At 50.4% G+C, this 27,479-nt stretch overlaps 3 protein-coding genes across 10 annotated transcripts in view; all 3 read left to right on the top strand.

Annotated features, from left to right (window-relative positions):
- The window catches only part of EXOC6 (exocyst complex component 6), a 97,225-nt gene extending 85,786 nt beyond the window's left edge, over positions 1 to 11,439 (top strand). For 4 of the 7 annotated variants that reach the window (XM_075107255.1, XM_075107254.1, XM_075107259.1 and 1 more), the window contains 3 exons: positions 9,098 to 9,210; positions 9,819 to 9,830; positions 10,302 to 11,439. In XM_075107255.1, the coding sequence (XP_074963356.1) occupies positions 9,098 to 9,210; positions 9,819 to 9,830; positions 10,302 to 10,434 (258 nt within the window). In that variant the 3' untranslated portion in view covers positions 10,435 to 11,439. Of the gene's footprint in view, positions 1 to 9,097; positions 9,223 to 9,818; positions 9,831 to 10,301 lie in introns of all 7 variants that reach the window. The other 3 variants (XM_075107257.1, XM_075107256.1, XM_075107258.1) reach the window with 1 other exon arrangement.
- Positions 11,440 to 11,844: 405 nt separating this feature from the next.
- Positions 11,845 to 21,683, top strand: CYP26C1 (cytochrome P450 family 26 subfamily C member 1). Its single transcript, XM_075107778.1, has 6 exons — positions 11,845 to 12,354; positions 12,431 to 12,655; positions 12,785 to 13,060; positions 14,729 to 14,884; positions 18,449 to 18,943; positions 19,229 to 21,683. Exons 1-6 carry the CDS (start codon positions 12,163 to 12,165, stop codon positions 19,589 to 19,591), a joined length of 1,707 nt encoding a protein of 568 aa, XP_074963879.1. The 5' UTR covers positions 11,845 to 12,162; the 3' UTR covers positions 19,592 to 21,683.
- Positions 21,684 to 22,276: 593 nt separating this feature from the next.
- Positions 22,277 to 26,403, top strand: CYP26A1 (cytochrome P450 family 26 subfamily A member 1). Of its 2 annotated transcripts, none has more exons than XM_075107625.1 (7): positions 22,277 to 23,493; positions 23,676 to 23,900; positions 24,044 to 24,295; positions 24,418 to 24,567; positions 24,918 to 25,052; positions 25,263 to 25,415; positions 25,607 to 26,403. In XM_075107625.1, the coding sequence occupies exons 1-7, from the start codon at positions 23,305 to 23,307 to the stop codon at positions 25,946 to 25,948; spliced, it is 1,446 nt and encodes a 481-aa protein (XP_074963726.1). In that variant the 5' UTR covers positions 22,277 to 23,304; the 3' UTR covers positions 25,949 to 26,403. The 2 variants fall into 2 exon arrangements, with proteins under 2 accessions (XP_074963726.1, XP_074963725.1); XM_075107624.1 differs by having other exon boundaries at positions 22,280 to 23,493; positions 24,008 to 24,295.
- Positions 26,404 to 27,479: the final 1,076 nt, after the last annotated feature.

Below are 27,479 nucleotides of genomic sequence, written 5' to 3'. Positions count from 1 at the left end.
AAATACAAGACCAATGTGTGTTATTCCAGTTATGTGATCAGTAGGGGGGATCTTAAAATTCACCACATTCACAAAATAAGTCACCAGGAGTAAACAAAACAAAATATTTTGGCAAGTGGCAGGCAGACTTGCTAACCAGGCTAACAAGATATTTGTCAGCAGTAAGGAACACCAACTGATTAAGTGATAATTGCATTTGGTTGGTGCAATGTTATTCTACGGTTAGCAAACTCTGTCTTTTTTCCTCTAAGCTGGACTTAGATATCTATATTTTAAATGCTTCTGTTGTTCCTTTGCGACCAGGAAATGTTTAGAGTGAACAAGACTTGCCTTTGTCCAGTTCTGATTCTGGTCCATCGTGTTTTAGTTCTAATCTAGTAAGTGCTTTCATGGTGTGCATGCTTTAATAAACAGGCAGATAACATTTGGTGAATTAATGGGGGAGTTATCTTCATGTACAGGCAGGGGTTTTTGTTAATTCGTTGGAAGTAAATATATACCTGTGTAACGTATATTCGTGTGTACTTGCGCGTGAAACATAAGCAGAGACTAAAAAGAAAGTGTCATTGTTGTGTAGCAGTGTTACTACAGTATCTGGGAGTCCCAGCCATGGACCATGGCCCCATTATGCTGGGCAGAGTATAAATAAGTGTTTTAACAAAAGGAAGGCAGTGCTGCCTCAGAGCACGAACCGATGAGATTATAGCTCCACTGAAAGGTTAGTGTTATGTCAGATATCATGGAACAACGATGATTCTGGTTGACAGGCTTCCTCTTTGGTCATCAAACCCGTTTGTTCTTCTGAATGAAAGGTGTATATAGATACAGCGTGAGCTCCTTGGGGTGGAAGATGTTGAGGAGTGGGACATTTGTGAGGGGCTTTTGAGAGATCACTGTGTTTAAAATGGAAAAGTCCCCCCCATCTTTGGAGCTTTTAGCTCCAAATCCCCATTCAAATAGTAATAATTGAAATATTAATATATTTGCCATTCATTTATGTTAATGACTTAAATGATACACAGCCAACAACAGTCACGGGGCTTTTTTTCTAGGTCAAAAGCCACGCATCCTCAAGGAAAAAGTTGCAATGTTATTTCTGAATTCTCTCCTAAGAAAAGATTTGGTGTAGCTTGCAGTTGTGTATGCTTAGCACCATTCATTTCCCAGAAGATTTCAACAGTATTCTAGGCTTTGGGATTTTTTTAATTAAAGAGGTCAAAATCCATTATATCTAAATTTCAAAGAATTTACCAATTAGCTGTAGTCTGTGATGCCCAGCAGGTGGCTTTTATACTATTAAAGGGAGATTGTTTCCATCTCTGATCAAAGCAAAACAAAACAAAGGAAAATATAGAATATTGTGCTGTACATAGTGCAAACCACATGCTGTGTGAATTATAGGTGAAAACTGTATGTGTGAAACTGTTCAGTCATACCACTTCAAGAAAAAATTCTATATATTTTCACACTGTTCCCAATGAGGATTTTAATGGTAATGTCTAAATCTGTTTAAATTACTGATTAGCTGAGAAGATTACAGTTTGCTATTTCCTAAAATGAATATTGTAGCAATTTTTTTTGCGTAAAAGTAAAAGTAAAAATGTGCAATTAAGTAGATTAATGAATTTGTTAAAAATAAAATTAGAAAAAGCTGAGTGTGCTGGAATGTCACAAAATACAAAAAAGTTCCAATTGGCACTTTTCAATGAATCTAAACTTCCCCGATTTTTACCTACTTAAAAGAATGTTTGTGACCTTTTGACCCTTTTGTTATCCCTTACTCAGAAAGGCCTTTATTCTGTAAGGCTTAGGTATAAAAAAATAAAAAGAGCGTTAATGGCATAACAGTCCTTTCTGATCACCCTGTGTAAGATGTTTATGCAAAGTGTCAATAGAAGCAATTGGCCTAACAGTGTGACAACCTGCTTTGCTTGGAAATGGGCTAATCTCCTGTTTGGGTTATTCAGAGGTCAGGTAAGGATTTCTTTTTTTGCATTCCCTGTATTGCATGGGTGCGTAACCTGCAAACACTACAGGGCAGAAATCAGAAGCAACTGAGCCCAAGAATGTCACAAAGCTTCCCCCTGCACCCCCAGTCTAGCCTTTTTTGCTTTTCCTGATATTTTTATTTTTCTCTGCCTTCTAATTTTTCACTTTCTGGTCCCATCCCAAAGAGTCTACCTGAGCGCATAACACGTAACGATGACCCGTTTTGGGTTTGTTGGGGTTTTTTGTTGTTGTGGTGGGGTTTTTTTTTTTGTTTTGTTTTGTTTGTTTGTTTGTTTTTGTTTATTTGTTTGGTTTTTTTCAAACAGGCATCATCCCACTGTTTTTTGAAGTTCATGTGGAAACCTACTTTAAGTGTCAGTTTTTGAGGGCTGCCCCCATTGCCCTGTCACAGAAGGCTGGAACTCAATAACCGCTCAGGCAAGCATTGCAGGCCAGGCAATGGGCCTTGGCGGGCTGCATGCTGTGAACTCCTGCCTTACTGAATCAGCTTCTGTGTGGGTTTTTTTCCCTTTTTTTATGCCTTTTTTATGCCTTTTTTCCCCCCTGTTAATTATGCCCCAAGGCTGTGGAAAGACAGCATTTATCTGTTTCAACAGACTAAGCAGCAAGTGTTCTGACATGTTTATCAGGCAAATTGTACCTGACAAAAGGTAATTACACATGCAATCAAGTCCAAAAGTGACTGGGTGATTAGGGGTTAATAAACTGTTTAGCATAAGAAATATTCAGCTTGTGAGTAAGGAGAGTGAGCCAGAAGGGCATTACTGACAGTGATAAGTGAAAGAATTACCTTTTTTTAATTGAATATTTGGATTTAGATAGGTAAGCAGGATAAGAAGTGTACAACAACTCATTTTTACCTCCAGCCCCTGAATCACTGGTGCCTAGTTGTACAACCAAAGCTATTTGCTGACACTCTTGATACTTCAGAAGAGGTGATGGCCTTATTCCAAGTTGTACTAAGCTACCTTGATAATTTCAAATTACATTTTTTCAAGTATAACCAACACGCTTAGTGTTGTCTAATGGACACTGCCCCCATTTCCTTCTGTGAAGCCCTTCTGTTGACTCTGCAGATAGCTGGTTCCCAAAGTTGTGTTCTCTTCCAAGATTATTCCTGACAGTTGCCCAAAAGTAAAAAGGAAAGGGCGTCTGTATGATATTTGAGGATGTGACAAGAGGTTGAAACAGCATTGAAAGGGCCGGATGGTCAATTCCAGCAGTTCCCAGTGCACAAAATTCTCATGCAATTACAAGATGGCCTAAATAGAGGACTAACGGCTGAGCTACTCAGGACTTTAGGTAATAAAGGACAAAGCTTTACTGAGCAATGATTACAATTAATTTCTGTCCAAACACGGTCATATCACCTAGATACTGGGGAGAAGCAAGAGTTCTGAACTTGAAGAATAGGTGCAGCTGCCCTATTTGAATCAAGAATTCTGTCCCTAAAATCTTAAGACCTTTTTTTGCTGCCATGGCATCAATATTGTAATGTATTGTGTTAACCAAACCCATTACCTATCAAGGTCTTCAAGTAGGGCCTCTTTTAACTGAAAAATAGTTTAGTATGTTTTACAACAAGATTGTTGTGTTTAAAATAAAAGTAATGTAATTAAAAGCTGTAGTGTTATCTGTATAGTGTTAGAGATTGCTATAGCCTTTTATGTAAGTATATGTAAGAACCTTTTTTTTCCCCAAGTGGTGTTTATTTTGAGCAGAAAAAGCTTATGTTGGAGGCATAAAAGGCATTTAGAAAATAAATAGACAGGAACAAAAAGTTAGAAAACCAGCATATTGTAGGGCGTCATTGAAAATGCAAGTGTAGGACAGCAACCAAAGGCCTCAAGTTACCTATAAAGTTAGAAGTATATACGTGACTGATAATGTGGTTGGAGAGGACAACACTGTTTCATACACAGTAAAAGGAATGTGCTGCGCTCTGATCATCAGCCCTGATGGTCCCAAGGTGTTGGATAAAGGTTCCCCTTCTATCACCCCTTTAGGAGAGGCAAATCCTCTAAAGAAGGCAGAAGTGTATACCCCATCTATCTTGTTAGTAGACAGCCTATTGAACGCTTCATCTGGTATACTAGAAAGCACAAAACTTTTCCCGTGTTCCTTTCTTTTTTGGTAACGATTCACGCATGCAGATGCACATGCTTCTCTGCAAACTATTTTGTTAATTATTCCTAGTCAGAAGGGCTTGAAGATCTGTTCCCTTGCTCCTAGGGAAACATACTCTGCCTCATTATAAAATTCTCAGGTACAGCATTGCCCATCTTAGCTTATTCTTATTTTTCAGGGGTGCTATGGGATAAAGAGAGCACAACAGTGCCATAGTTCTTGCATAGCAGAGTACGTATACCTCGTTTATAAGGTTTAAACAGTGTTTCGGCCTCATGGTAGGCTGGTTCTGAGAGAGCACCCTCAGGTGGCTCCGTAGGTGGGGCTGAGCAGCTGACTAACCACTAGTGGTCTGCACTGCCTCCAGACTCTGAGAGTAGTGGGAGAGATTGCCTTTCTGTCCAGTTTGAAGTATTTCACGTACATATTAACTTTGGAAAGGTGCATGTGCAAAATAAGCATTTTTCCTATTGTAATTTCAAGGCAAACAATGCACATTCTAACCTTGAAGAAATCTCAGCCAGCAGCGCCAGTGCGATGTGCTACACTGTGTGGATTTTGATTGTTTTTTGATGCAGGAGAATTATTATTCCCAGGACCTACTCTGTGCACATAGTTCTCTTACTACAGTGCATGTTAGCGTGGGCCCTTCCTTGCTAGACAATACATCTTATTTTCAGTTATTGTCTTGGTAATAGTGACAGTTTCAGTGGATAAATTGTAGTGGGGAAATGTTGCTTTAATTTGGCCTTTAATAGGTTGATTGTAGTTGCCACAATAAGTTGCCACAGCACTAGCAAATTCTTCTATACTTTATGCTTCACAACTGAGAAGCTGTGAGGTAAGCTCACCTGAACTTAAAACCCCTGAATGTTTTAGGGTGGTTTTTTGTGGTTGTTTTGGGGTTTTTTTTTAATTGTAGCTTATACTGGTTTTGGCAAAAATAATGCTTTTATGATTAGGCTTGCCCTTGATGCAGTTTTTCTTTTTCCACATTAGTAATAATCACAGTATTTAAAACTGTGGAGATTTACAACCTTTTTTTTTTATTTCATTGGAACTTAACATATCCCAGATATTACATCTCTGTAGTATGAGTCGCCTAAGCATGTCAAGCCTAATCCACAAAGTATTTCCATTATATCTTCACCTTGAGTACCATGTAACGTTACCAAAGGCTGTTCCCTCTCCTCATGGTTTTACACACACCTAGTCCTGTCACATTACAAAATCATTTTAATATGCCTCTAATGTGAATGAGAATACAGCAAAAATGTAAGGAAAAAGTTGGGGTTTTTTTTTCCTCTGTTGAAGAGTTGGCCCAGTTTTCATGATGGATTTTATGTTGTTGTCTGTTGGCATGAATTAAAAAACAGGCTTCTTGTGTGTTCATGATGTTCTCTTATTTTCAATAATCTTTATGTATAAATTTCAATATAACTTTATCCTTTACTAAAATAAAGATCATCTACCAAAGGATTAAGTAGGCCAGTGGTTCATTATCAGCTTTGTCTTTCCAGAAGTATGCTCAAATCACATGAAGTAGCCCAAATGTTTTTCTGCATCTTTGAATGGATAGACTGTCTTCCAGACCATATGCCCGTGGCCAAGACAGTGCCATTTTAATAGAGGTCTTTCTGTATGAGGCAGAGGAATTAAAGTGCTCCATTTAAAAAGGCACATGTTTTTGTAGCAAAAGGCAGCGTAAGTCAGAAAGGAACAGAGTAGCGCGTGTTGAAGCAGACTGTAAGGTTGATACCTCTGCAGCATGGCTGCAGGAGTGAAGGTGATTTTGGGGCTGTGCTTGAGTGAAGCTTTGTATGCGTGGACTGCAGTTAATTCCCATACGTGTGTGACGGTCCTGGGACGAGCAGCTAATTTCTGCTAGGCTGTCCTTGCTGCCGTTGGCTGCTCGCCAACCTGCTCCCCTCGCAAAGTGCCCGCATTGACTGTACATCCGCCAAGTCAGATGCAGGTGATATGAATGGCCAGGACACAGATCCGAAGAGCTGCACACCAGGCAGCTCTTGCCCACCCACAGCGTACAGTATGCGCTGTCAGAGCCCATTATGTGCAGCAATATGCCGCAGCGCCGGACTGCAGCTGTGAGGGGGACAAAATGCACAATGCCTAATGTGCACAGCAGCAGTCCAGCCTCCAGCAGTGTCTGCAGCTCTGTTGCGTTTACCCCAGCAGCAGGGCACACTTGTCACACTGCAGCCCCTGAACACGTGCGCAGAAGGCGGGGACGGAGCTATGGTTGGGTGGCATTTGTCATTTGATTGCATGTCCCCAGTCCTTCGTGTTACTTTCCACATGCCATGACGGCTGCTTTAACTGAGGAGATCTATTAGCATGAGGCTGGTTGCGTGCAGCGCTCTGACCAAGTGTGGGGCAGGGCTCTGGGTATATCCCCCTTGCCGACAGCGTCTCTCAGGGTGCTTGCTCTTCAGAGCCAGGACTGTCCTGGAGAGCACAGAATATGCTTCGTGTTCTCTTGGGACATTATTTTACCTCATGTTGAAAAGCAACAGACTCCATGGTCTGTTTAGAGCCCTACATGTCTACCTGTGTTTGGTCAGGTGAGATGTAATCTCCCACCCCAGACATCACCGTCACTGAGATGTGGCAGAGTCACAACACAGACAGTTGGTTCAAGCACTGGAAGCACGGTGTGAAAATCGCTTAGGCAATATTGGCAGGAAAGTTTGTTTCAACTTGTCAGCACTATAATTGTATCAGTCATCAATGGCGTTGGGCCACATGTTGCTACGAGGATGCAGAGCTTCCAGGTTGTTTAGGATTTACCCAAAATCCTCAATTTCAATGTTACAATAGGCATAAGAAATGAAATCTTTCGCCTTTGATTTACTGAACGCAACCACTGCCTGAGTATTGACCCAGTCCTTTCTTAAGGACCATCTCTCATATGGAGCCTGTGACAAGTGGCATTGTAATTAGTATTAATTTATTAATACATTCTGTTTGCTTCTCTCTAAGAGAGAGAGAACGTGAAGTCTCCAGACTACGTAGTTTGGGTTCCTGTGGTTGTCAGCTTTATCCTCCCGACTTGTGTTGTGCGTCTGCTTGTCCTGTCTTGCTGCTCTTTTGATTGTGCTTTTGACTATATCATACAGCCTCTGTAAGGACTGGGCACTACCGACTGTTGTAACGCAGTTAATAAGAAATTACGAGTAACATGCAGCAGCAATTAAGGTCGCGGGTTTCACAAATGCCCCTAATTCCTGAGTTATCAGAGTCTTCCCAAGTCTGTTTGCTTAGTGACTATAAGGCATGTTCTCTTCTCTCCAGCTCAGCAGGAGAACTGGCGGTACCCTTCCGGAGAAAGCGCTTTGTGAGAAAGAACTATTTACATTTGACCTTGATGGCTGTCATGGATATGTAGTCTGTAGAGAATGAAATAGCTTCCTTGCTTTTTATACACCTTTCACCCAAATGAGACAGTCAAATTTAAAATTTAGATGTCACTGAGGTTTGTAATGGTCCCTGGAGGACTTTGGAACAACAGAGCAGTAACTGTCAGAGGTCCGTTATAAAGCCAGGAAATGTTACTGCATATTCATAAAATACTATACTATAAATATGGAAGGAGTAATTAATTAGAAAATTATTTAAATTTGACACTTTATTTGAAAATAGCATAAGGGGTTAGGAAGTGGAAAAAAAATGGAGGGAAAAAACATAGATTGGCCTGTGAAGGCCATGTGTATGCTTTTATTTTATAATTAAGTTGATGTAAGAATTTTGGTGATGAGCATTACTGGAGACCTGTGACGTTTTATCAGGCTGAGAAGTTTGAGTAAGGCAAGGCTGTCAGAGGTACCATCCTGCTCTTAGTGCATCCTGAGAAGTCGGAGGAGTGGATTCCTGCTCTAAAGTGAGAAGGGTTATTTATTTAAATAGCAAAATGGTATGACCTGCAGTAGTCTGTTATGTTTCTTAGAATGAGGTTTTTATTTTACACAAAATCCTGTTCCATCCCACTTTTCCAGGCCTTACCGATGTAGCAAGGCCTCCAGGCAAGCAGGGGCTCTAGGTTACAGTGAGGACCCAGCTCAGCGGAGCGGTCGTAGGCACTATGAGCCAGGGCAAAGCGTTGCTCATGGTTCCCCATGCTTGTTTTAACAGTAGGTTTGGCTAACAGTGGGCAGCCTGAGAACAAGCCCGCGTTAGCCCTCTGCAGCAGGATGAGGCCAGGCGTCAGATGCGGGGGGAAGCTGGGGCACCCCGCCATTGACGTCAATGGGAGCGGGGCCCGCCAGCCCGCAGGTAGCTGTGGGAAAGGCTGCAGGGAGCAGGGCCGCCTGTGCCCTGGCCCCGGGGCAGCCTGGGCAGGGCGCCCGGCAGTGCCTGGCCCTCACCCGCAATGGCAGAGGGGGGAATTAGGCTTTGAGGGCTGCGAGTGCCGGTTAGGCATTGCGTCTGCTTGTAAAAGCAGGCTGTTTTGTTGAACAGCAGCTCCGGGATTGTGAGTCAAAGGCCTGATTCGAAATTGCGGCCAGACGCAGGACTGCATTTGGAAGCTTTTTCTTCCCCCGTTTAAGTGTTTGGGGTTTGTTTGGGCCAGAAGTGTGCCCAGGGCCTGGGGCTGAGTCACAGGGATCAGTCACCATGGAGAGTGCAGCAGGGGTTGTTTAATTCACTTAATTGAGACTACCTGAACCTCTGGTTTAAATTACTGTGAGCAGCCACAGACAGGAGTATCCCCTTCTCCCTCCCCACAGTAAAGTAAGCTCGTAAAACAGCAAAGCGTGAAGCCATTAGCATCCATCCCCTCCTGGGGCCAAATTTGCAGAGCCGCTCTCAGAGAGAGGTGGGAAGGTGTTAAAGAACCAGGCAGGTGAAGGGGCTGGCGGCTGGGTTCCCGATGAGGGGCTGCAGCCGGGCCCGGGAGGCACCTCCTTCCCGCGGAGCTGCTCACCCACCTCTCCCCCGCCAGCTCCTGGACCTCTTCATGGTGTGGGACTGGTCCACCTACCTGGCTGACTATGGGCAGGCCACTTCCAAATACCTGCGGGTCAATCCGGGAACAGCCCTCACGCTCCTGGAGAAGTAAGTGGAGGGGTACGGGGGTCCAGGGATGTGGGGGAAGCAGGGGTGCAAGGATGCGGGTGACCAGGGATGCAGGGGACTGGGATGCAGGGGACAGGGGATGTGGGGGTGCAAGGATGCGGGTGGCTGGGGATACAGGGGTGTGGGGGGCACAGGGATGCGAGGGACTGGGGATGTGGGATATGAGGGGTGCAGGGATGGCGGTGGCCGATGATGCGTGGATCTGGGGATGTGGGGGGATGCAGGGGGCTGGGGCCGGGACTGGGGCTGCCCTCCCAGGAGCTGCAGTGGCCAGAGCCCGGCGGCAGCGCGTCGCTGTCCCGGTGCAGAGCCCAGACGGTGCCGGAGCCCTGGTCGCAGTTTGCGAGTGTGCCCGAGTTGCCGCTTTAGGGAAGGCGAAATAAATGCGTTGGGGTTTTTGCCCTGGTAAAGCCGACGCGAGCGTTTCAGCTGGGCGGGCTGGGGAGGGCAGGGTAAGGCAGGGCGCGGCGCGCCGGCCGAGTGCCGGCCTGCTTTGAAAAACTGCATCAAAATGTACTGGGAGTTAAAGGCACTTTCTAACGGTGTTTTCTCTCCTCTCCTGCCTGCGGTGAATACGCATTTTGCAGAGTTCACAGAGGGTATGTATAGCCTATATTGTTACAAAATATCATTGCTTCAATTTATTTTATTCCCCGAATTTCGTTTTAAAAACCATTGATATGGGAGATCAGCAACAACGATATCGGGTAATTTGACAGGGAACAAAACACGCCTGTTCGCGGGGTCTGAATTTACCATGGATGCAGATGATACTAACGGGTTTTCTGGTTTGCTTCTCTCCCAGTGCAATTGGTGGGGCCAGTTTCCTGCCGAGGTGATATTTACTTAATATTTATGGGTTATTTGTAAAGTAATATTTATTAAAACAAGTTCTGCATTGTGGAAGTTTAATTTAAGAACACACAGATAACAGGTTTTATAACCTTCCAGTTCTTACTAGCAGAAAGATCAAAAGAGGAACAAAAGTAAACCTATTTAAATAGTCATATTTTTCCTTTTCAAATTATGTTTCTAACGTGCCTGTGTCATTTGCTTTTTTATTTCTCCAGAATGAGAGACTCTAGCAAAAAGAACAACATTTTTGCTCAGTTCAGGAAGAACGATCGTGACAAGCAGAAGCTAATAGAGACCGTAGTAAAGCAACTTAGGGGTTTAGTGAATGGCATGTCCCAGCACACATAGGCCTGTTAAATCGACGGTATCTCATCACGCCAAGAGGTATTTCTTAGCCACTATTTCTACTAAGCAAACAGTGATATCAGTAGGGACGTTCGTTTGACCAAGTAAAGGAAAAATGCAGTAGATGGCTTGTACACGGAGTCTTCAGCAAACAATTCTTTGTACGTATTTTTAATGGATCGAATACTATTTTGTATATTGTAAACAAATGATGAAAAATGAGACTGTACAATAAAAGCCAGCTCAGTCGTGTTGTACATGGAACAGCTGAACTGTAAATATGTTATTTAAGTATCTGCAGACATGGTGTCCAAAATTTTGTTCCAGGTAGGAATTATTTGAGAAATGATCCCTTAGTTGCTTAGTTTTCTGGATGACTCCTAATTTAATGTTTTTTAAGCATTGAGATACTTGCGTTTCAGATGCTGCCTATTGTTTTCTTGCATTAAATGTATATTAGCCTTAAAGTGATTGGACATAATTTTGTATACTGGGTTTTGTAGTCTGGAGGTATGAAAAAGTCTTCTGATTTTTAGTACCTTTGAAAACTACCTGACAACTAGACTTGATATTTATTTACCATTAGGGCTTATAGGCTTTGTTCTCCAAAAGGGTTTAATCTTGAGGTTGTGAATGTAAATAACCATTTGAGTTCTTTATATTGTGACATTTTGGTTTGGTTTGGTTTGTTCCTCAGGGTTACTATTTCTAACTGTGCTTTTGTAAGATCCTGGGTTCTTTTCCCCAGGTTGCAGTAAGGAATAAGTTTGCCACTGTTGGTTTCGTGCCGCATCTGTTTGTCAGTGTGCGCTTTCTACCGCCAGACCCATCCCAGCGATTCACATTTTGTCCCGCCGCCGCCAGTCTCTTTGCACTGTCCCCTCCTGGCTATTTTAGACACAAAGAGAATGTCCAACAAATACAAACCAAATGGAACATGTAAAAATAATGTACATTTTGGCTGTATTTTTAAGTTATTGACGGTCTAAATACAGTAATATAAACCTCGCCCGTATTCCTGTTGGATTTCAGGCACCTCGGAGCGGGTTTCACTGGGACCTGTGCGGGTCCTGGCTCTTGGGTGATTCACCCGCGGGGCAGGCGGGGCGGTCCGGGCGGCCCCGACGGCGGGGGGCGGCCCGGGGGTGGGGTGGGGGGGCTGCGGGATCCCCCCTGCTGCCGCTGCACCCCGGGGCGGCTGGGGGCGGTGGAGCGGGGCCGGGGCACTCCCCGGCCGGGGGAGCCGGGGACGGGACTCGCTGCCTTCACCGGAGGGCGGGAAGGGCCGGCCCGGGGGGTCCCGGCGGGGCAGAGGCGGCGTCCCGGCCCCGAGGGCAGCCGTCCCGCCGCGGGGCCGGCCGGGCTGGGGCTAGGGCGGGTACGGGGGGGGATGGCAGAGGGGCGGCGGGCCCCCGTCCCCGAGGAGAGGGGGGCTGCCCCGGCCGCGTCCTCGCTCGCCCCCCGGTCCCTCTCCCCGCTTCCCCCGCTCCAATCACCGCACTTGGCCGCGCTGCTTAAATATGCAGCGGATACGTCATCTCCGAAGGTGGATCGGGCGTAAGTGGCCAATATCTATATAAATGTGGCCGAGGGGCGAACCGGCGGCAGGAGGAGGCGAGCGGGGCCGGGCGGCAGCAGCCGCGGAGCGCCCGCCGGCGGCAGCGGAGTGGCGGGCGCCCGGCCCCCGCGGTTGGCAGCCCCCGGTGCGGGGACCCGCCGCCCGGGAGGAGGATGCCGGCGGGGCTCTTCTGGCCCGAAGCGGCGGCGCTGGCGCTGCTGACCCTGGCGCTGCTGGTCAGCCTGTGCCGGCACCTGTGGGCGCTGCGCTGGAGCCTCAGCAGGGACCGCGCCAGCGCCCTGCCCCTGCCCCAGGGCTCCATGGGCTGGCCCTTCTTCGGGGAGACCCTGCACTGGCTGCTCCAGGTGAGGCGCAGAGGGACAGGGACGGGGTGGGAAGGGACTGGTGGGAGCCCCAGCCTGACCTGCAGCTCGTCCCCAGGGCTCCCGCTTCCACAGCTCCCGGCGGGAGAGGTACGGGAACGTCTTCAAGACCCACCTCCTGGGCCGGCCGGTGGTGCGGGTGACGGGCGCTGAGAACATCCGCAAGATCCTGCTGGGTGAGCACACGCTGGTCAGCACCCAGTGGCCCCAGAGCACCCAGATCATCCTGGGCTCCCACACCCTGCTCGGCTCCGTCGGTGATCTGCACCGCCAGCGCCGCAAGGTGAGGCTTGCGGCCGCGCCGATGGGGCACGCAGCGCAGGCAGCACCTCCTGCCCACGCTTGGGCCTCGGTGGCACGTGGGACCCCCTGCTTTAACCATCTGCCTCTGTTCCCCCCCTTCTCCTCCTAGATCCTGGCCAGAGTGTTCAGCCGCGCTGCCCTGGAGTGCTACCTGCCGCGGATCCAGAAGGTTGTGAGCTGGGAGCTGCGGGGCTGGTGCATGGAGCCAGGCTCCATCGCAGTTTATTCCTCCGCTAAAACCTTAACTTTCCGCATTGCAGCTCGGATTCTGCTGGGGCTCCGCCTGGAGGAAAAGCAGTTCAAGGACCTGGCCAAAACTTTTGAACAGCTGGTGGAGAACCTCTTTTCCCTGCCCCTCAACATACCCTTCAGCGGGCTGCGCAAGGTACTGCCGCCTGCCCGGCTCCCTCTGACGGTGGGCAGGGGCCCGGGCCCCGGCCCTGGCGGCACAGACCCCCTTGTCCCCAGGCCCGCCAAGGGACAATTCCGATGGGCCAGGACACCTGCAGCATCCTGTTCTGGGTCTGAGGACCTCGTGCCTTGCTCACCCCAGCCATCTCCCCTTCTCTCTGCACTTCTCACCCACTCCTGCTTGGCTTCCAGCACTTCTGGTCGCTGGCTCCAGCTCATTGTACAGCGCAGGGCTCCCCTTCTTCTCACCCCTTATGTTGCCTCTGTTGGCTCTGGTTAGTCCATCATGTCTGGTCATGTCTCATCCTGCCCAGACTCATGCCAGCTCACTGCAGAGGGGTCTGTGGGCAGGAGCACAAAGGCAGGTGGGCACAGTGCACCTCAGGTTAGCACTCCCTGTGCACCTCAGGGCAGGCCGAGGACTTGAGGCCCTTTTATGGTCCTTGATCCCTTGATCCCCAGCAGCAGAGAGACAGTGAGGGGTCCTGAAGGGGAACATGGCAGAGGGACAGTCTCCTCTGCCTCTTTCAACCCGCAGTTTCTTCCCCGCTGCCCTGCCCCTCTTTGCCTGCCTCTCCACTCTCCTGCTCTAGGTGTTGGTCCTGCATCCCATCCCCTCTCTCCCATTTCAGTCTGTGGTCCCTCCTCTGGCTTTGGGTTCTCCATCCTTACCACAGCTCAAGTCTCCTGCCCCTTTTAGCCAGGTCTTGCCCAATCTCTTATTTCCACTGTGAGCTCTGCCCCACCGATCATCTTACCCAGCCAGTCCCAGCCTTCCTGCTGCTCTTCTCCACCACTTCAAAGCTCTTGTGTTCCCTGTCCAATTTCCCTTTGCAGGTAGTCACCAGTGTGAGCTTTCAGCCCACATCCAGCCCTCCCTGCACTCTCTCAGGTCAGCCACAGCCTGACTGGACCTCTTCAAGTTGCATTTAGGTCCCCTTGTCTTTCCCCTTGCTCCCTGACCTGTTTCATTTGTCCAGTCCTTCTCACCTCAAACCTCAGCCTTTGTATCTTCTTCCCGACATCTGATCATGGCCATTAGTCATCCCAAGTCTGTGGTCCTCCTGGCTTTTGCAGGAGGCCTCTTGATACAGAGGTGTGCACTCCATCCACCCCACTTTGCAACGAGATTGCTGATCACTTGACTTACTGAGATCTTACCTAAATTTTTGCTGCACAGGAGTGCAACACAACTGGAGATGAGCTGGGTGTGATTAATGTGTCTTTACCTACTATACCCTGGTAAAGCTACTCGTTTGTTCCTGTCTCAGATGTGCCTTGCTGCTTGGACTCAGTTTTTTTAAGGAACTCTTCTTGTCTCTTTGGACAAGCTTCTTTTGGACCTGACACGACTGTGGGTTTGTTCAGCACAGATGCCTCTAGACTCGGTTTTACTGCTGTCTTTTCCTCTCAGAGTGTTTCTTAGGACTTGTCGTATTTGATTCACAACAGCAAGGCAACAATTTACAGCAGTTCCCCCAAACTGCTGCCTCTTGCAAGGCTCTGGGGCAGGGCAATAGGTTAAACGGTCCTTGTGGTTACAGATCCTGGGATTAAGGATTGCCACACTTGGGGTCCCCCAGTCTCTCTGGAGAGTGGGGCAGTTCCTAAGGCTCTCCTGAACTGTGTCTGCCTCCCACAGGGAATCAAAGCACGGGACATGCTACATGAGTTTATGGAGAAGGCTATACAGGAAAAGCTGCAGAGAAACAACCCAGAAGACCACAGCGATGCTCTGGATTTCATAATAAACAGTGCCAAGGAGCATGGCAAAGAATTCACCATGCAGGAGCTAAAGGTAAGGAGAACCCCACCCCTTGCAGTGTCCCTTCTGACTCGGTGGCTGTTTGAGACCTGGGCTGAGGGGCAGGAGGAGGGCTGTGTGGGGACCCACCACCAGCCGCTGATTCCTGCCCTGCTCTTACCAAGTCAAAGGACACCATCTCCAGCACAAGCGAGAAAGCCTGGATTCGGCATGCACATATGCTCTTGCAGGATTGTGTCTCTTTGCATTAGAAGAAAGCAGGTGTTAAAAAAGGGAATAAATGCCTCTTCTACCTTTCCTCTCCATGGCCACCAGGGTTTAGCCTGATTTAGGATGCTGGTAGGGTTATGTGGCTGTGCTAAGGCTCTGTATGTCAGCATGCACTCAGTAACCTCCAAGATAACTATCTTGGAAATATTTAGAGCTAGTCATGTGCTCCTCAAAGATCCCCCAGCTGCTGGCATAGTGCAGCGTGCAGATCACTGCGTTCCTTGGGGCTGCAAGCCCAGAAATCTCTGAGATGATATATCAAAATGGGCCTAGGGATGGAATGATGGATTCTGCATCATTCGCTATCACTTCATCATTAATTAGATCATCTAGGTTGCGGATTGCTATGATGCAACATGATGACTGTGACTTAGGGATGAACCCAGTAGTCCTTACTGAGCCCAAACTACCAACTGAATGTGAAGAGGATTTTGCCTAAGATCTTGGGAAAAGTTGTCATTAGTACTGCATCGTTCATAGCTCCAGGTCACTTGGTGTCAGTGAATGATAGATGACACTGCATTTATACGACAATTTTTGAAGCAGTTTTGCACAGGTACAGCAGCTGAATATAGTTGAAAAGTATTTGAGTGCAGTTTAAAAGTATTGAACATACGTACTTTTACCATTTATTTAGGTATTTAAGAAAAACTATCTAAAGACTAATGTTTTATAAATACGTTGTGAAAGTATAATCTCTAAATCTGAAATATTTGAAAGACTTCACAGCGACTATTAGATACAATTAGAACCAGTATATATTCTTCTTCAAGTAATTTTATTATATTGTTTATTCTAATAGAATGGGATTTATTATAATACATTTTTAAAATAATTGCCAGATTCAAAATGTGATTGATTAAGATTGATTACTCTCTGTCAGTATTCACATGGATATTACACATGAATAATTACATGATCTCTCTTCATGTCCCTGTCTCTGGCCACACATGGAATAAGGGGATATTAAATGTAACATGGAGTGACACGGCTGTGACCTGGGGCCAGCTGATTCGAATGATAGTATATTCATATGCTGTCCTGTATCCTGTACTTTTACGGTTAGAAAATTTCTACCTTGTCTGTATTTAACAAAATGGCTTGTGAACCAAACTGTCCATGCTTGCAATTATGGTGATATTCTCCACTTTAACAAAACAGTAACATCCAGTGGGATGGTGTAATTGGATAAAAAGTCCAAAGCTGTTGCAAAGTCATTAATATATCTGACTTTGAGAGACACTCCAAACACTGGCATGCACTAGTTACTAATTTGCTTTTTGTTCAAATTATTTTGAAGGACTGTTTTCCCAGAATTTTTCCTATAAACACTGTGATTTGCACTGCTGGCATGAATTCATCAGGACCCTTGAAATGTAACAGTCATTAAAAAGATATCACTTTGCCAAAAGTACTGTTTTAAAACATTTAAAATTTTGGGAGGATTAAAAAGACTCCCATCCTACATAATAGTGCTGTCACTGGGTGGGTGGGTGGGTGGAAGCTTAGGGCCGCCAGTCCTGCCTCCCAGGACGGGGCTGTAGCACAGGGACAACCCTGGTGAAGCTGCGGGAGGATGCTGCCTCCCAGTCATGGGTTATGTTGGCCTTGTAAAAGCAGGGAGTGAAAGTCAGCAATTCGGTGTCACTGCTTACATAGCAGCACTCTCGGAGGTTGATGCAAGAGAGTCATAAGGGCTGTTATTTCAAATAGCAGAGCCTGCCCTAAATTCCTTGCATGTTATTAAAATGTCTTGGGTTTTAACTGCAAGTGGTAGAACTGAGAGATTTCTTTTCATCTGGGTCTGCTACCTTGTGAAGGTAAAAATTCCTGCTAATGCCTGCAGGAGCTGTGATAGGGTTCGACAGGGATCTGTTACTTCAGAGGTTTTATTTCAGCTGAAAGATGCCCTTGAGAGCTGCACTTTGGCAAAAGCCTCTAGTCCAGACAATATGCCGTGCTGGGGACGGTAGCAAAGAGTAATCCTTGTTACGTTACCCTTGACCTTGCCAGACTTGGCTCCAGGTACCTTCAGGCTTCAGGTGTCCTTCCCCGCGTTTTTGGCTTCACCTCTCTAGAACCAGTTGTGTCAGAACAATTTAAAACTCGGCACATAGCTGTGTGAAAGGAACGGCTCTTCTTCCCTGGGGGGTTGTGCTCCGCTTTGCCTCCGGGCTGGAGCTATTAGTGCTGGGTAGTGCCAGCCAGGTCCCAGCCCCTCCCAGGGTGGCGGTTCTCTGTGCTCCTCCCTCGGGCTTCTCCCGTGGCTTTTGGGTTTGGCCGCTGGCCTCAGCGCACCCAGTCCAGTGCTATGGGGCCACTGGCACCTTCAGGTGGGGCTGTAAGTTAGAGCGTTATGTTTGCTGTCAGAGAGGTGACATGCCATGACCCAGCTCTTGTCAACCCTTAACTTCTGGAAAACGGTTTCCAAAAGTTGATCACAGAGTGCTGCAAACAGCCTGCAGCAACCTGGCATGTGCTGTGTCATACAGACCCTGCAGACAGTGCTGGAAAGACTGGGAGGCTCTGTGGGGATCTGTGAGCTGGGACAAGGCATGTATTATGAATTTGACTGTGCTGTGGTCCGTCTGAGCTGGTTAACCTCTTAACTTGTTATGGACACATCTGCTACAGAGCTATCAGAAACACTGCCGTGCTTCAGGCTGTAAAGCTTGAGAAGCGAGCAAGTCCTTTGCCTGGTGTGTGCATCCCTGTGGGAGAGCTCCCTGCCGGCTACAGCACCTCCTGGGATGACCTGCTATAGCGGGGAGGTATTTCTGCTTTTGACTCTGTTGGTCTGAGTCCCCTCCCAGACAAGCAAATGGTTGATTATAACTGGAGGTGGATCAAACGTAACCCCTTTTAGCTGCCAGTGCATCTAGGATTTATGCATGAACACACAGCCTCATAATCTCTGACTGGGCAGAAAGGTAAAAGCTGGGCACAAAGGGGAATTGGCAGATGAAGGTAAAAACCGTCATACTTGAAACAAACTTCCCTTGGTATGCTAAAATGAATGTTAAAATGCTTTTTAAAAACTTGTAAATCTTGGGAGGAAAGCTCAGTGGATTTGGAGGTCACGTGTACTCATCTCAGTTGTGTTTCTGCATCAGTCACTTGGCAAATGGATGTCCAGTTTGTACGGAAATGGAAGAAAAAGGGTGTCTTGTTTTGGTCCCTGCCAACCCAGGGTGGGCACAGGTGTGTGGAGAGCGGGGGGGCGCAGGACCCTCTGCACAGAAGCAAAACTTGCCTAAGGTGAGAACAGTCTGAATCTCAACCGGTTTCAAATTACATTCAAGCTTGTCACCTTCCTTCCTCTCCCAGGAGTCAGCGATTGAGCTCATATTTGCTGCTTTTTTCACCACGGCTAGTGCCAGCACTTCTCTGATCCTCCTGCTACTGAAGCACCCCTCAGTGATTGAAAAAATAAGGCAGGAGCTGATGTCCCATGAGCTGTACCAGCAGTGTGAGCGCTGCCCTGTGGGACCCTGCCCTGACACCCTGCCCGCCCAGAGCAGGGACAGTGAGAAGCCACTTCTCTGCCCCACGGCCAAAGATGCTTGTGAGGACCAGAGCCAGCCCCCAGGCCCAACAGAGGAAGGTTCCTCCCAGCCCTGTGCCCTGCTGGAACCTACCCTCCCCCAGAGCAGTCCCCAGCTCCGGGTGCCGTCAGGGCAGAGCTCTCGCTGCCCCTCGGACATCAGCCTGGAGAAGCTGAGCCGCCTGCGCTACCTGGACTGTGTGATTAAGGAGGTGCTGCGGGTGCTGCCCCCCGTCTCCGGAGGCTACAGGACGGCACTGCAGACTTTTGAGCTGGATGTAAGTGCCTCACACGACGGTGGGCTGCTAGGGAGCTGCTGTCTGCCACTGCCTGCAAGCACCCTGTGTCCAGCACAGTGGTGGTGCTTGGCAGTGCAGCTCAGGGGAAGGTGGCACCCAGCAACCTCCATGGGTCCCAGCTGGGCTGGGGAGAAAAGGAGCTGCAGAGCAGATGGGCAATGCGGTGGGGCTGTCCGCAGGCACCCTCTGCTCACTCTCCACTAGCACAGCCGGCTGCGTGGGTATGTAATGCTCCTCTTCTCCCCTCTTCTTTCCCCCCACCAGGGCTACCAGATCCCCAAAGGCTGGAGCGTCATGTACAGCATCCGTGACACACATGAGACAGCTGCCATCTACCAGAGCCCCCCCAGCAGCTTTGACCCAGACCGCTTTGGTGCTGCCCGGACGGAGGCCGCAGGCCGCTTCCACTACATCCCCTTCGGCGGCGGGGCGCGGAGCTGCATCGGCAAGGAGCTGGCGCAGGCCATCCTCAAGCTGCTGGCCATCGAGCTGGTCAGCACGGCCCGCTGGGAGCTGGCCACCCCCGGCTACCCCACCATGCAGACCGTGCCCATTGTGCACCCCGTCAACGACGGGCTGCAGCTCTACTTCCACCCCTTGCAGTCCGGCTGCGGCAGCGAGGCCTGAGTCATGGTTCACTGCCCCCCTCAGCCCTGGTGTCGGTGCCCCTCCACAGCTGCCGGGGCAGGCCTGTCCTGCCCCAGGCTGGTTATGGCACTGAGTCACTGCAGAGCAAAACCCCAAAGGTCTTTTTATTCTTCCTCTCCTGATGAGCAAGCTGGTAGCAAGGGTCCTGCAGAGCCCTGCTCCTGAGCACTGGGGTAAGCCTCAGCCCCAGCCTGGGGGCAAAACCTGCTGAAGCTGCTGGCAGTGAGCATCCCCCATGGGGGCTCAGCCAGCCCCTGCCCCACACAGGTTTCCAGCCACTGGGAATGGCGAGCAAAACTCCCAGCTAAGGCTCCCAGAGCTTTTCCGTCCCAGGGTTATCTCCTGTGGGTGTGTTATAGGAGAGGTAGGATGAACATCCTGCACACTGTAGCTTTTTAGATGTGAAAAGAGGGAAGATGGGGGGGCTCTGCAGGAAAAAACAAGCCAGGGCTGCCCAAGCCACGGCATCAGCTATAGCTAGAATAATAGGATGTAAAGTGGTTTTTATTGTAAATATTTAATCTCATTCCTGCACTTCCCATTAGAGCCGGCACAAAGAGGATATATCTCATTCAGCCAGTAGTAGTAGCTGTGTATGTTGTGCCTGAGCGCCATGCTGCTGCTCAGGGTGTGCCAGGAAGCCCCCCTCTGGCGTCCCCACAGGACGTGCTCTCCAGCCGCAGCCTGACCGAGGGATCAGGCTGAAGCAGGGGAGGAGGCTTTGGGGAATAAACATTTGGAAAATGGAAATTTCTGAATAGTCTGATTTGTGGTAGAAAGTCCCCTGTTCCTGATGATGCTATTCACATTGCAGAGGGGGCATGTGCAAGGTGACACAGGCCCCATGGTGGCTGGCTGGCCAGACTGACCGTGTCACCTCCCGCAGCCTAGCTCCGCCAGGGACAGTGCCAGGACAGCAGCTCTGTGGGTCCATCCAGGGGGTGGTACCTGGGGCTAAACCTGGGTGCTGAGGGCACCTTTTTATGTGGCTCTTGAGCAGCACCTGCCTTGCTGAGACACAGGGTATTTCTCTTCCATGTAAGATAAAGTGAGTCCTGTTGCTCGTGCAGTGAGAACAGAGCTGGGTCCAGGTCCTTGCTCCACTGCAATCTATTTATAAGCTCCTTTCAGCTTCACCTCTGCTCCCTGCTGTCACGTGTCCTGCATGGAAGCAATGGGAGAAACCATCCGCCTTGTCCCTCCAGCACATCCCAGGCCTGGTGGTGCGGTGTGCTCTCTGTGAGGAACCAGCAGCAGCTTGATCTGCAAGGGCAAAAATGTGGCTCCAGGACAGAGCCTCTTTGGCAAGGCTCTGGGGAGCTCCCCGGTCTCCTGAATCTCTGTCATCATCCTGCTTCAATGCCGGGCTACAAATGACTTTGCCCTGGCCAGTCCCCCTTTGCACACTGGTGCTGGGGCACTGCAGTGGGGCCTGCGCTGCTGGAGGGCTGTGCAGCGAGCACAAGGCTACCTGGGGCAGAAATGTGGCTCCCAAATGTGACAGGTCAAATCTGGAAGAGGTTGAACTGCAGGGCTGAGTTAAGCGCTGTTGGCAGGTCGACCCCGTAGTGAACCAGAGTCTCTGCCCCTCCTGACCTTGTCCTGAAAGGTGAATCTTTCTGGCTATCAGAGGTGAAATCGGTAGGTGGTGGCTGCAAGTGGCAATGAGTAATCAGCAGGAGCTGCTCGTGTGGCTGCGACCTGCAGGCTCCCGCTGCGGGCAGGGCTGGGCCCGCAGCACCCAGCACTGGGTGCGGGAGGTCCGGGACTCCTGAAGCCCACTTTAAAATTACCCCCAGCACCAACGAGCCGCATAGCCACCAGCTGAAAATGTAACATGAATCTAGCTTAAAAAAAAGAAAAATTGAAACTGACTTTGCAGATAAACATGAGAATTTACAAATGAAGTGTAATAACTATTACTTGTAATCAGTTTGTTCATATTAGGCTGTTATTTCTTGACCCCCTTCCAAGATGTTTTTAATTATCCCTTTCACTCTTCACCGTTTGATTCTTTTTGAGCCAATGGCCGGGGAATACACAGCTGGGGAGATAATAAAGCCTTCCTGTGGCTATTATCGGTGCTCAGGCCACCGTATCTCGTTATTTTGATAGACAGTGAACTTGGCGCGGTTGCCGGCCGGGTTCACGCAGATGTCACGGTCCGTGTTGTAGGTCACAAGCGGGTCAGCGCCCGGCGAGGGGAGGGCGCCGGGTCAGGGCGCGGCCGCCGCCCCGGGCCGGGCCCCGCCGTACCCCGAGGGGCTGCGCCCTCCGGGGGGCGGGAGGTACCCCCGGGCGGGGGGGGGTGTCCCTCCTGGGCAAGGGGCTGCGGAGGCGGCCAGCCCCGCTGCCGCAAGGCGTCGTAAGGGGAGGGAGGGTCCAGTGTGATGCGGTGATTGCCAGAAAAATATAATTACAAGTGACACCTCTCCCCCCCGCCTCCCCCGACGTGCAGCGTTCATTGAGCTCGTCTGGGTGAAAGGAAGGAAAAGTAACAGAGAGGAAAAAGGGAACAAAAATGGAAAGAAAACAAAAATAGCGAGCACGATAGTTTATTGGTAGCAGCCGTACGCAGCGGAGTGTTCCCCGGCCCCCTCCCTCCGTCCGCGGCCCCGCAGCCGCCCCTTCCCCAGCGGCCGCGTCCCCCGGACGGCGCCTGCCGGGCCGGGACCCCGCGGGAGCCTCGCCGGAGCCGCCGCTCCATCCCGGAAAGTAAGCCCTGGCGCCTGCTCGCCGCCTCCGGGAGGGAGCCCCCGTGCGCCCCGGCTGCAGGCGGGGTGCCCGGCCGGTGCCGAGCGCCCCTTCCCGGCAGCGGCAGCCCCGACGGCCCCGGGATGCCGTCGAGCCCCAGTCGAGAGCGGCCACCGGATCCCGGGGAGAGGTGCCGGGCACGGTGGGTTGGGTGTTTCCTTTCCGCGCTCACCTCCTTTTCCCTCGGTGACCCGCGCTTGAACCTGCACCGGTAGGCTGAGACGGACTGCTGCCCGCGGCTCCTTCCTCCGCGGCCGGGCAGAAATACAAGCCGGGCTTTTCGAGGTGAACCAGGGAGCAGCGGAGGCTCCTCAGCCGATGCGGCGGCACAGTGGCAGCTCTGCCCCGCGGGCCACCGGGCAGCCCCAGCGCAGTGGGACCGCCCGCCCCGTCCGGCCCCTGCACCGGCCCGGCTTCTCCCGGCTCTGCTCGCTCGCCTTTCCCGGCCGGCGACAGCAGCCCGCGGGCGAAGGAGCCCCGCAGCTTGCAGAGCGCACCGGCACCAGCCGGGGAGCGCCCCCGGGGATCGGCGTCTCCGGGCAGCCGGGTGCTGGAGCGGGGCATTTCTCTAACGAGCATCGGCGATAAATCCGAAGAGGCGGCTGCCAGCGGGCCCCGCAGCCCGGTGTGCCAAGCCCGGTGCGGCGGGGGGCGAGCCCCGAGCTGCCGCCGCCGTGCCCGGCAGCACCTTTCTCCCCCCCCCTCCCGGGCGGCTGTCTGCGGCGGGCGGGATGCGCCCCGCAAAGCAAATAGTTAAAGATTTTGGGGGGAGGAGCCAGGCCGCAATCCGCAATTAAAGATGAACTTTGGGTGAACTAATTTATCGGACCAAGGTAGGGTGGGCAGCAACCTGGGAAGGGTATAAAAGGCGGCCCACGGCGAGCACGGCCCGCGCACTCGGAGCTCCCGGGGGGTCGGGCTGGACTCGCTCCCCAGCCATGGGCTTCTCCGCCCTGCTCGCCAGCGCCCTGTGCACCTTCCTGCTGCCCCTTCTACTTTTTCTGGCCGCCGTCAAGCTCTGGGACCTGTACTGTGTGAGCGGCCGCGACCCCAGCTGCCCGCTGCCGCTGCCCCCGGGCACCATGGGGCTCCCCTTCTTCGGGGAGACGCTGCAGATGGTGCTGCAGGTAAGGCGAGGCGGTGCCGCGGGGAGCGGGGAAGCGCCCCGGCTCCTCCTTTACCTGCAGGGGAGGGAGATAAGCGGCGGCCTCTCCGGGCTCCCGTGCCTAGGTGGGAAAGAGCTGCTCTCCCTGCCCCTTCCTCTCCTTTTTTAGATTTATTTTATTATTCCTCCCCTTCTCCTGTCCAGAGGCGGAAATTCCTGCAGATGAAGCGCAGGAAATACGGCTTCATCTACAAGACTCACCTCTTCGGGCGGCCCACGGTGCGGGTGATGGGCGCCGAGAACGTGCGGCACATCCTGCTGGGCGAGCACCGGCTCGTCTCCGTGCAGTGGCCCGCCTCGGTGCGCACCATCCTGGGCTCGGGCTGCCTTTCCAACCTCCACAACGGGCAGCACAAGCACCGCAAAAAGGTACGGCCCCGAGGGCGGGCGGGGAGCGGGTGCGGCCGCGCCAGGCGCGGTGGCTGAGCCTGTGTCCCCTTCCTCCTCCTCCTCCTCCTCCTCGTCCCCCCGGGCAGGTGATCATGCGGGCCTTCTCCCGGGACGCCCTGCAGCACTACGTGCCCGTCATCCAGGAGGAGGTGAGCGCCTGCCTGACACAGTGGCTGGGCGCCGCCGGGCCCTGCCTGCTGGTGTACCCGGAGGTGAAGCGCCTCATGTTTCGCATCGCCATGAGGATCCTGCTGGGCTTCCAGCCCTGCCAGGCCAGCCCCGACGGTGAGCAGCAGCTGGTGGAGGCCTTCGAGGAGATGATCCGCAACCTGTTCTCCCTCCCCATCGACGTGCCCTTCAGTGGGCTCTACAGGGTAAGGCTCCTGGCGGGCCGGGAGGACAGGGGTGCCCCTGCAGCCGGGGTGGTGGGAAGTGGGCGGGAGGGCTGGCAGTATTGGCTTAGGTCCCATGCCGCTCTCCCTTGCTGCCTGGCCAGGGCTTGCGGGCACGGAACATCATCCACGCCAAGATCGAGGAGAACATCCGTGCCAAGATGGCCCGCAAGGAGCCTGAGGGCGGCTACAAGGATGCACTGCAGCTGCTGATGGAGCACACACAGGGCAACGGGGAGCAGCTCAACATGCAGGTGAGGTTCCCCTTCCCCCAGGCCAGATCTGTCCCTTTCCCCCAGCCCCTCTGTCAGCAGCGTGCTTATCCTTTGGGGCCAAAAGGAGAGAGCAGGAGGCTCAGCCGCTCTCACCATGCAGTAAACCAGCTTGTGTAGTGCACTGGGGTGTAAAGGCTGCAGCCAGGCTATTGGATGGGGAGCACAGGACCAGGGCCATGTCCCCAGGGAGCATAAAGCAGCACCCCCATCCTGGCCCTTGAGTGTCTGCTCCAGCCCGGGAGTGATGCACAGTGATGTGGTGGTGGAGCGGGCCTTGTGGAGATACTATATTCAATACCTGTATTGTGTTCTTCTGTCCCCTGCATAAGGAGCTGAAGGAGTCTGCCACAGAGCTGCTGTTTGGGGGCCATGAAACCACTGCTAGTGCTGCCACGTCGCTGATCGCCTTCCTGGGGCTCCACCATGATGTCCTGCAGAAAGTGAGGAAAGAGCTGCAGGGCAAGGTGTGTGTCTCCCCCAGTGCCATTTCATAGGAGCAGGCAGTGGGAATGTACCTCCAGGAGAGGGGTCCCAGGCAGGTCCCCTCGACCCAGTGGTGCCCTTCTTTTAGGGGGTGGCGGGAAAACCCCACTCGCTGGGGGGCAGCTGCTTTGCAGTGCCGGAAGCCCTGGCCACCTGCTCTGTAAAAGTCACGGCAGCACCTTCCTTTCTAGGGGTTACTGTGCAGTCCCAGTCAAGAGAAGCAGCTGGACATGGAGGTCTTGGAGCAGCTGAAGTACACGGGCTGTGTCATCAAAGAGACCCTCAGGCTGAGCCCTCCTGTTCCTGGAGGATTTCGAATTGCACTCAAGACCCTTGAGCTAAATGTAAGAGGGGCTTGGGCTCAACTCCTCAGCGCAGCTGCAAAGTACTAGTGCATTCTCGTAGCCTATCTGCCTTAGAGTGACCTGCGGGAAGCCAGGAGGGGAGGTGGGGTGCATCGACGTGTCCTGTGCTGACACTTCACCTTATTTAACACAGCAAGGTGCTTCATGTCTCCTTTCCCTTCTTTTCGTAGGGTTACCAGATCCCTAAAGGTTGGAATGTTATTTACAGTATCTGTGATACCCACGATGTGGCAGATCTCTTTACCAACAAGGATGAATTTAACCCGGATCGCTTCATGTCTCCATCTCCAGAGGATTCTTCTAGGTTCAGTTTCATTCCTTTCGGTGGGGGCTTGAGGAGCTGCGTTGGCAAAGAGTTTGCAAAAGTCCTTCTAAAAATATTTACAGTGGAGTTGGCTCGGAGCTGTGACTGGCAGCTGCTGAATGGACCTCCTACAATGAAAACAGGCCCCATAGTGTACCCTGTGGACAATCTACCTACCAAATTCATAGGTTTCAGCGGCCAAATCTGAGAGCCCGATGCTTGCCTCCAGCTGGATTTCTATATAGCATCTAATATGTACATAGTAACTTTTTATAGTAACAAAGGCTTTTAAATATTTAAACTTGTAAATGTACAATAGTTATTTATGTCATCTAAAGATATCAAAAGGCTATATTTTTCCCCAAGCACTACAATTATGGGTCTCTGATTCATAATTAGATAATGTTATTTCTATAGAAATAAGTTTTCCCCTATTTAAAAATCTCATTGAAAGCTGGCCAGCTAAGCATTTGAAGACATTTCACAATGGTGTACATATTAAGAAATGTTCTTAAAGGCATTTGAAACAATGGTAACTAGGTACTCATCCAAATTACCTAAAATGGTTATTGTCTGAGAATGTTTTCAGGGTTTTTTGTGTCTAGATCTTATGTTTAATGTGTGAATTTTTGAGTTTGATAATAAAGTTTATTTTTTATGATCCTCTGTATAAAGATTTCTGTGTATGCTAGAGAATAGCTTAACCAATGGGTCTCAAGGGTTTGGTTGTAAAGTCAGGCCTGCTTTTGTGAATGAGCTGTTCATTATTTCTATGCTCATAACTCTCCTGCCGCCCACCCCCACTGTGGTTCTCACTTGAGAACAGTAAATTGTTTTAAGGTTTAGCCTGTAAGTGGCAAGAGCAGAGCAAAAACATACGTGCTCACTGAAAAAAGTATGGAGTGATAGCAAGTGCTACAGGTCTCCTTATCAAGCACATAATCCTGAGCCCATAGTAAGTAAAAAGTAAAGGGAAGCAGAAGAATAATGTATAACAGGAGCCTTTCTCTGTAGCTGGAGAAAACAGGTTGAGGAAAAATTCCATAAAGGCTCTCTTCCCCCATACTACTGCTGACCTGTGTAAACAGACCACTGGATCTTGTTCTGTGTTGAGTCTGCTGTCTATGAATCTTTACTTACGAAGGTGTCTCTTATCAGCTGGTAGAGCAAATACAGTCTGCTGTCATTTCTTGAAATGCGACAGCCCTGACTTGGTCAGAGATAGAGCATGCATTTGGTCTACGAACTTCTTTCCTGGAATTCAGCAAAATGAAAACTAAAAGGCAGGCGCTAATGTGAATTGATTAACAGGGAATCAACTGTTGAGATGCAATTCCCTGGGGGTGTGTAAGCAGGGCAGATAAAATGCCCTAGGCATGACCCCAGTTTTGGCTGAACCATAAGGTTTTCTGTGCTCTTCTCCCATCCCATCCCATTGTCGTGTCCCCCCCCAACCCCTTACTACACCTATTAGTCTTCCCTCAAAAGTCAAACAACATAGGCTGCCTCTATAAACATCTACAATGTAAAACAATGTGATTCAGCATCATGAACACTTACAGCACCATATAGACTAATTTAATTTTCTGTTTGCTCCTGGAAAACAGTCACTTTTACATTATGTTCTCCCAAGGTCAAAATTAAGGATGGAGTTAAATTACACAAAGTTGCTGCAGGTGTTTAATAGCATCTATGATGCTTTGGATTTTTTTTTAAGGAGTGTTTCTATAATACATTTG

Source organism: Phalacrocorax aristotelis, chromosome 12 (assembly GCF_949628215.1).
Source record: "Phalacrocorax aristotelis chromosome 12, bGulAri2.1, whole genome shotgun sequence".
Lineage (NCBI taxonomy): Eukaryota > Metazoa > Chordata > Aves > Suliformes > Phalacrocoracidae > Phalacrocorax > Phalacrocorax aristotelis.
The sequence above is the reverse complement of the archived record's forward strand: the minus strand, read 5'-3'. Positions and strand labels throughout refer to the sequence as shown.

Excerpts from the sequence above, each read along its gene's own strand:
- CYP26C1 (XM_075107778.1), top strand. The coding sequence starts at position 12,163 with ATGCCGGCGGGGCTCTTCTGGCCCGAAGCGGCGGCGCTGGCGCTGCTG. Across the intron at positions 13,061-14,728 it reads CCTTCAGCGGGCTGCGCAAG|GGAATCAAAGCACGGGACAT; the intron begins GTACTGCCGCCT and ends TGCCTCCCACAG. Across the intron at positions 14,885-18,448 it reads TCACCATGCAGGAGCTAAAG|GAGTCAGCGATTGAGCTCAT; the intron begins GTAAGGAGAACC and ends TTCCTCTCCCAG.
- CYP26A1 (XM_075107624.1), top strand. The coding sequence starts at position 23,305 with ATGGGCTTCTCCGCCCTGCTCGCCAGCGCCCTGTGCACCTTCCTGCTG. Across the intron at positions 24,296-24,417 it reads CCTTCAGTGGGCTCTACAGG|GGCTTGCGGGCACGGAACAT; the intron begins GTAAGGCTCCTG and ends CTGCCTGGCCAG. Across the intron at positions 25,416-25,606 it reads TCAAGACCCTTGAGCTAAAT|GGTTACCAGATCCCTAAAGG; the intron begins GTAAGAGGGGCT and ends TTCTTTTCGTAG.